The 8070-nt window shown below is 50.0% G+C and overlaps 1 protein-coding gene across 2 annotated transcripts; it reads right to left on the bottom strand.

The window, feature by feature from the left end:
• Positions 1–1538: 1538 nt before the first annotated feature.
• LRATD2 (LRAT domain containing 2) lies at positions 1539–7819 on the bottom strand. Of its 2 annotated transcripts, none has more exons than XM_037501817.2 (2): positions 7785–7819; positions 1539–7284 (listed from the first exon to the last, which is right to left on the bottom strand). In XM_037501817.2, exon 2 carries the CDS (start codon positions 7189–7191, stop codon positions 6259–6261), a length of 933 nt encoding a protein of 310 aa, XP_037357714.1. In that variant the 5' UTR covers positions 7192–7284; positions 7785–7819; the 3' UTR covers positions 1539–6258. The 2 variants fall into 2 exon arrangements, with proteins under 2 accessions (XP_037357714.1, XP_037357721.1); XM_037501824.2 differs by lacking the exon at positions 7785–7819 and adding an exon at positions 7725–7747.
• Between the last annotated feature and the right edge of the window lie 251 nt (positions 7820–8070).

Below are 8070 nucleotides of genomic sequence, written 5' to 3'. Positions count from 1 at the left end.
TGCTCTGGCTCTGGTGAATTCTCTCACCCTCCTGCGCTTTTGACTGTACCCAGTGCTTGTATAAATAAATAAATCTCAAAAAAACAAAACAGTGACTTTAATGATACAAACACACCAAGAACAACCTCACTCCTCACCTTATTGAATCTGCTTGGGTAAGCCCCAAGTCAGCAGATGGTGGTGCTAAAGATAAGAGGACACCTTTACTACAGTGAAATTAACATCCCTTCAGAGTTTTTGGTAATTTAACTGAAGAGCACTGTGAAAAAATAAGCAGTTAATTAGCAATTTAACGTAGTTGTTCTCATAATGCCTTACACCATCCACCAGGCACATACAAAAACAGGTATGTGTCTGACAAGGGCCTAATCTTCAAAATATACAAAGGCAATCCAACAAAAACAATGACAAGAAAACCAGACAGCCTAATTTAAAAAAGAAATGGGCAAAAAAATCTAAATAGACACTTTTCTAAAGAAGACATTCGGATAGCCTACGGATATAAGAAATTGTTCTCATCCAATCTGGCCTGTACCATTCATTTCTCCTATCACTTGCTTTGGACAAAGGCCTGAATTCATGCTCTACTTCATCAACTGACTGGCAATTTAAGTCATCAATAGCATCAGCAGTACAGCCTTTAGTTCCAGGAGATGGGAGTAGTTATTTGAACTCCCCATTCAATCCATCCTTAAAAATCCACAGCTGCTTTACCTTCTTCAAAACTGTACCCGTGACATCACCTTGGGATCATAGGAGGGTTCTCTAGTCTCGCTAATCCAATCCCAACATCCACTCACTCACTCCAACTTTGGTCTTAACCATTCTTTACCTGATCCTGATTTAAGTGTTTCATATATGAATAAGTTAGACAGCAGGTGTGCAAGGGAATCTCAAGAACTAGCTGGCTAGCAGGAGCAGAGCGAAGGCATTGTGAGGGCACTCAACATCCGCTCACGCACTCCCCACTCTCACTCCCTTAATCAGTGTCATGAGTGCTCACCTGAAGCACCTGTTTTTCTTGACCTTTTCCAAAGTTCGGCATGAATGCTACTTCGGGAAGCCATCACTGACTCACTGATGGAAAGTCAACCTTTCCTACAATGCACTATCACACCTGTAGTTAAATATCTTCTTGGAATTTCTTTTGGTAAATAGTTATCTACTGATTAGAATGCAAGATATCCAAAACCAAAGAACTAGGGATTTTGATTTATCTTTGGGTGTGGGTGGGAATTTAGGAGCCTCGTAGTGAAGTCCTTCACGAGTATTAGTCACCCCCTGTTTGGCATCACCATTTGTACCTTCAGGCCTTCGGTCTGATTTCTCCAGCGGGCGTACCCACTCCACATTCCTAATTCCATTTTCAAACTCTAATTGAACTCACCTGACAGTTTATTTGTATATTTCCCAGGACTTTTTAGGGCTGCCTTGTATGATAATCTGTCCTACACGAGTGAAATTGATTGCTCCTTAGAAACAAGCCTAGGAGCAGGGACTTTCACAGGATTTGTTTTTTCCCTAGTACCTAGGCTAAGGGTGAGCATCTTCAAAACCTCCATAAGCACTTAGTACTTTCTATCGTTGCAAATACAAACTCTAATCACCCCTGCATCTACTCTGCAGATAAAATTGCTGTATTTGATCATAAACAAATTTCCCGGTAAATCCAGTAAAGAAATAAAAAGCCCTTCTGCACACATTCTGAGCTGTTGATTCTGGAGTTCTTTTTAAATTCTCCCAAACATGGCATTTACCTCACTAAACAAGTGCTGGTCATGAGGTACGGGAACAGAACCCTACACCAAAATCCCCCCAAGTGCACATTCTGTACAAGGCTCCCCTCACCCCATCTCTTTGTGCAATAACCGCAATAGGTCAAGGGTGCCCATTTAGGGCAAAGGGTTTCACAGCTGCCTGAGTTGCCCACCACCTTGAGCGTTCAACTTTCTTCCTATTTAAAATTCTCACAGGAGCCCGTTGTCAAAGCCCAGACTTTTGACCTTCGTCGTGGGAGTGGATTCATGCTGGCCTAAGGCATGTGTTGGCTTCCCACATGCCATATCTGCTCCTTTGCCACCTGCATCCCTCATCATGCCACCCATTCTACCCAGTCACATGCCGCTTCCTCTAATCACTCAGTGAGCCCACTCCCTTTTTCTGGGAGTCTGTAACCACCAAGGGTGTAAATGGGTCACTGGGCTTTTAATACCAAAACTCCCCAGCATAGATTCCAAAATGTATCATTTCTAGCAGTGTGTGCATTGATTCTGAGAATCAGTGGGTATTGAAAATTTATGTTCATGAGACATTTTTCATGAACAGTGGATGATTAATTCTTACAAAGTAAATGCAGAGAGGGCTGTCAGTCCCAAAATTAATTCATCAGAATGTTTACTGAGCAATGTAAAGATGATATGCACCAATATTCTAGGCAAAACTGCAGTTAAGTCGAGTGGCTTGGATTTGAACCAAAAAAGTGGCAGAAAAAGATACACAAGTAGAAAAATATAAACTATCAATTCAGTTATGTCTAATAGATGGTTTATGGGAAACTCTCATAGCACTTTCCAGAAAGCCCTGACAGATTTTATTTTAATAAGACATAGTGAAGAGGAAATGGTTTAAAAGATGTCATCAATCTTTTATTTAACTAAGCACTGCCCTTCATTTTGAAGGAAATGATACAATTTCAAATTGGAACTTCCTTCTCAAGAAGTGGTATGAGAAATATAACATTGATTAAACATATGATCTTCAACAAAAAAATAAAGTTACACAATTCATTGGGGAAATAAAATGCATGTGGAATTTATCATGTCAGTGTAATTCTTCATGGGTCTCAAGTAGTATAGCTAAACACGAAACTTTAACAAAATGGACAAGCTGAACAAACCAGACACATCTATAGTTACCCTGATTTAAAAAAAACAAAAAAATTTTGCAAGTAAAATGTAACTTTCCAAACAAATCCTTTCAATGGCCGTGGTCACTTCAAGATCTTACTCTCATTTATAAAAAATGGTTGAACGATCACATAAATCACATAATAGCAAGTCTTCAACACAGTGGGTTCCATTTTGCTAAGAAAAAAATAGAAAACAAGTAGTCCTTAAATTTTCTTCACTCTCCATAGCATATGTGTATAAAATTAAAGTTTTGCTTCCAAAAATATGTTTCCATGTGGCTGTGGTGTAGTCTAGCGGTGCTACGAGGGCCAGGAGCACCAAAGACATGAGGAGTTTAACCACTGAAGTGTCATTTTTCATAAAAACTAAAAATTTCCTTAAAGTTCTAGAGTTAAGTCTTTTGCTAGGCGTGTTAGTGCTACAAAGTCATTTTAAATTAAATTGTGGAATAAAAGCTACAAAAAGTATGAGTTCAATACAAAAAGTCGTGAACTGACGTTGTGAACTCCTTTGACATACAGAAGCAGTCGCAATAAAATATTTGCTCAGGTAAGAAAATAGAATTTGTCTGATTACATTTAGCATACGTTCCAGGTGGGGGTCCTGCTTATCCTGGTCACAGCTTCTGAAGAACTGTAAAATTGCTATTTCCTTCCTCCAAATAGCATTCGTATTTCACAGTACAAAACAGTTCTAAAGTCTTAGTCCTAAAGAGAAACAAAAATTATTAAATATACCTTTTTTTTTTTTTTTTTTAGTGCCAGGTGTAGCCATTCCTGGGCATCAAAAACTCAATTATTCCCAACACTCCCCATCTAGAGGATTCTCCTCTCTGCGCGGCTGGCTTGGGGCTGTACTTTAAGCACTAGAAAGGGAATCACTGCTCCTAAGCATTACATTGTTCACATCCTGGGACTCTGCAAACATCACTTGCAACACCTGGGAAATCAGCATCTGGAGAAGATCTATTTCATCTTCTAGTTCATTTTCAAGTTGATACCGAAAACTTCTCCAGAGCTGGAAAGCTGCTAGGGGTATGGATTTTATAGGTGCTCATCCTCCAAGTTGAAACTGCTCATAAAAACAGTTTATTGGTAACCACAGAGAGTGAGTGCTGTGCCTCAGTGAGACCCAGGACATTCCAGTTCCCTCTGACGGTAAAGGAGGCACAAGGGAGCCTGGCCACAGCCCAGAGGCCCCAGGCTGCAATGGCTGGCCCAGTGCTCCTTCCTGCTATCTGCACACTGACCTCACTTTCAACCCTCCCTGCTGTGTTAAGCAAAAGTGAAAAGTCCAAGTTAGGGAAGGTGGACCCCTCTGAATGTCTACCCATGGTTATCTTGCTCCACACCTGCTTGAAGAAGAGACTATAAACACGAAGTCGGAGGATAATTAAACATGAAACCAGACCTACATATCCTACAGGAGACTGATGTTTCTCTCAAGTCCCAGACTAGGGCAGAGTGGGGTTCAGAGTGTTAACAGTCAAAGGGACAAGCCAGGCTGAATGATCCCTGTGAGAACAGGAAACAGATCTGAATGCCCCTGGAATTAAATGGTTGCGTGTCAAGGTACTCTCAAGCTCTAGGCTTTTAAAAGTCATGGTCTCATAGTTCAATTTTGAGAAAAGTCACCCATATGAGCAGATCCTTCAAGCCTTGGTGCTTCCGGGCGAGAGGCCCAAGGATGGAGCACTTGAGAAGGAATCTATTCCAACTCTCAGAAGTAGGTCACAGGATGACTTATTTGGGACACTCTAGAATGACTCCCAAGAGAAAACTTTACTCAACTTTGAGTAGAGTAACAGCATTAGCACTGCTCATGCGCAGCATTCTGAAATGGACACTCAAGGGGCGCAGAGGGGCACAAGGGTCCAGAGACAGGGTCTCAATGTTCTTAAAGGACTCAGTCAAGAGGCACCTGGCAGCAGGTCCAAACAGTATGGGTCAGCCTGCTGCCTGTAGATCCCAAATCTTTAGGGCTGTCACCAGACTCCAGGCTCATTACACCAAGTAGCATGTATTTGTGATTATGGTTGCCCCTCTTAAATGAGAAAGCTTTCTGAAGGATGCTCTCCAAGCAACAATCAAGCAGGCTGCTGTATTACACCAAGACTCTGCTTCTAGAATTAAGTTGCATCAAGTGTGGCCAGCAAATTAGTATCTTATCACTGAACTATGCCTCCAGCCTAAGATTTTACCACCAGCAGGACAAAAGTGACAATGGTCTGGCAAGGGTGGGAGGGGAGTCACAGGATCAGGAAAATCTTCCCTTTCAAAAATCCTTTAACATTCATGAAAGGGGCTACGTTCAGAGCAAGGGAGGAGATTAATTCCTGCCCAAGCAGCACTGTTTGGCTGCTTCTGTAGTGGATATTTTATGGGGTGGCGCCAGCCAACCATGTGTGACCTGCTGATGAACACAGCCAAGCAGGTTTAATTAGATCAGAGACACAAGAGCTATTCCCTCCTTTGATAACAAATAACACAGCTGTAAGTGCCTACAATGGGAGGCAAGAAACAAAGGTGGCAAAACAGAACCATAATTGAATCCTTCCCCTGGCAGGTCCATGACAATGATTTACTTGTAACCTGGGAAGTGGTGGGCGGAGCAGGAGGGAGCAGGAGACTCAGCTAGAAGCCAGCTCAGAAGATGAATGACTTGAGGATGGAGAGGGAGGTAGCACTCTTTGTTTGTTGCCCAAGTTTACTCACACTATTTGTTACACTTCATGGGGGGCTGCCAGGTTTCGGTCTGCTGATTCCAGATCTGATCCTGGCTTTGCCAGCCTTACACCCCAGGAACCCCATACAATAAATCACCCTGGCTCTTGGATTCATGCACAGCGTGGGAGGTTGGGAAGGGCGGGTAGAGATGAGTGGCTCTCAGTGCCTACAAGCCAGCTCTGGCCTTCCCTCCACAGGGCCTCTGCCCAGCCAGTGGGATAGGAAGCCAGGAGAAAGTAATGGCAGGCCAGGCATAGGTGCCCCGATTTCCTCCCCATTTGCACATGCATAAGAGTTGATTTCCGACCCAGGTTCTGCAGGAAGTGTCAGGCAAAACCACACAATTTGCCCCACCTGGGAAAGGAAGACAGACTTCGGGTATGGGCAGGAAATGCCCCCCAGCCAAAGCGCTCCTACCTGCTCCCTGTCTCCCTCCTGCTCCGTCCAAGCTAACAAGCTCCAGCCACAGCTGGCTGCACACTCCGCCAACTCTCAGTTTTCCAAATGGCCCGGGAGCCCAGATGGGGCCCAGACGGTGGTGGAGGAGGAGGGAGTGAGAGCAGGGAGGGGGCAGCGCCTGCTGCAAACAGCTCCCATTCACAGCTCTGCACTCGGCTCTCCCATCAGTGCACCCCGGCCTCTAGGTCCTCCCCCTCCGGGCCTGGCGCAGGGGGGCGCCCCAGAGGCGGCGTAGTCCGAACCGGGTCGCCGTCGCCCTCGTCCGGCTCGGCGGGGTGCAGGTGCATGGCGAGCTCCTGCAGCACCGCCGCGCGCCCGATCTGGTCGTTGCGCCGCTTCTCCATGATCAGGTCCTCCAGGCTCTGGAACTCGAGCGTGTGGCTGCGCTGCGCCGAGAGCTGGATCTGCAGCCGGTAGGGCTGCTTGCCGATGCGCAGCTCGCCGCCGATCTTGAACTCGCGCTTGCCATAGCGGCACCAGGCGGCGAAGCTCTCCGAGTTGCGCCAGCTCAGCTCGCGCTCCTTGGCGCCCACGTGTGCCAGGGCGTTGCGCACCACGGCGCCGGGGCTCAGCGGCTTGTAGCGGTACAGCTCGTTCACCACGCGGCCGCGCCGGCCCTGGCTGGCGTCCGTCAGAAAGCTGTTGCTCACCTCCAGCCGGTGCAGGTGCACCACCTGGAAGTTGCCCACGTAGACCGCCCAGTGCGGGTACTGCGCCTGGGCCACGAACTCCACCAGGTCGCCGGGCCTGCACTTGTTGAGCAGGTTCTCCGGCGTGTAGGTGCTCAGGGCCGCGGAGCCCGGCGCGAAGCTCTTCTGGTAGATGCACTCGTCGCGGTAGAAGACCGAGCACTCCACCTCGTGCAGCCGCGGGTCGTAGGGCTGCGGCGGGGACCGCGGGGGCCCGTCCCCGCCGTCGGGCAACCCCCCATGATCCGGCCCCTGGGGAGGCGGCTGCGGCTCCAGGTCCTCGTCGTCATTGGAAAAGATGTAGGACACCCCGATGCGGGGCCCGTCGTCCCGATCCACGCCGGTGGGGTCGGCCGTGGGAACTTCCTTGTAACTCAGGTGGGTCAGCTTCTCCACCTGGTTGCCCATCGCGCCGCGCACACGCTACGCCGCCGCGGGGGGAGAAAGCGAAAGCACCACCTGGGTCATTGGCACAGGTGCCCGGACAGGGGCTGGGCCCACCTGTTGGGAGAGGAAGGCAAGGAGGCCATGCAGGAGGAGCCCCTCCGGGAGCAGGCGGGCGCTGCCGGAGGAGAGAGGCAGGCCGGGGGCCGAGCACCTGGAGCCATTTTAAGGGGCATCCTGGACGACAAGAGCCCCCCCAATTTGCTCCCCGCCGGGGTCACCGTCAGAGGGAGCCGGGCGAGCCCGGCGCCCCCGCCCCCGGCCCGCCACCTCGCCCGAGCCCGTTGCATCAGCGACTCCACCGCTTCCGCCCGCGCCCCACCTGCCGAGCGCAGGCAGGAGGGGTCAGGAGAGAAACTTTCCTCCGGTCTCCCTTCTGCTCAGCCCCCCTCCCACCCCCGGCTCCGGCTGGCCTCAGAGACGTCTCCCCCGCGCCTCCTTCCCGGGGGAACCCCGCGAGCCGCGCGCGCGCCGCCCGGGCAGGTGAGCCGCCCTACCTGGCTCACCTGCGGCGCCTTCGCCCGTGGCGCCCGCCCCTCCCCCCGAGCTCGGGTTACCTGCGCAAGCTCCCCCGCGGAGAGGCGGCGGCCGGGCGGAGCGGGAGGGGCGCCCCGCCGCACCCTGGGACTTCTAGGGCGAGTTTGCAGGTGTGGGCGCCGCAGTCCCTCCTCCGGTGGCGCGGGCGACGGCGGGGCCGGGCCGGGGGGGGCGGCGCATGTCTCGTCCTCGCGGAAACCAAGCACCTGAAGACTTGCAGGTGGGGGCTCGTGCACAGCGCACCCCGCCCTCCCCCCGGCGCCGCTGCTGCTCCCGCGCGGGCCGCTCCCGGAGGAGGTGGGGCCG

This window comes from Talpa occidentalis, unplaced genomic scaffold (genome assembly GCF_014898055.3).
Source record: "Talpa occidentalis isolate TD23 unplaced genomic scaffold, MPIMG_talOcc4v2.1, whole genome shotgun sequence".
Lineage (NCBI taxonomy): Eukaryota > Metazoa > Chordata > Mammalia > Eulipotyphla > Talpidae > Talpa > Talpa occidentalis.
The sequence above is the reverse complement of the archived record's forward strand: the minus strand, read 5'-3'. Positions and strand labels throughout refer to the sequence as shown.

What these genes read in the sequence shown, in the direction of transcription:
- LRATD2 (XM_037501817.2), bottom strand. Translation starts at nt 7,191, where the DNA reads ATGGGCAACCAGGTGGAGAAGCTGACCCACCTGAGTTACAAGGAAGTT.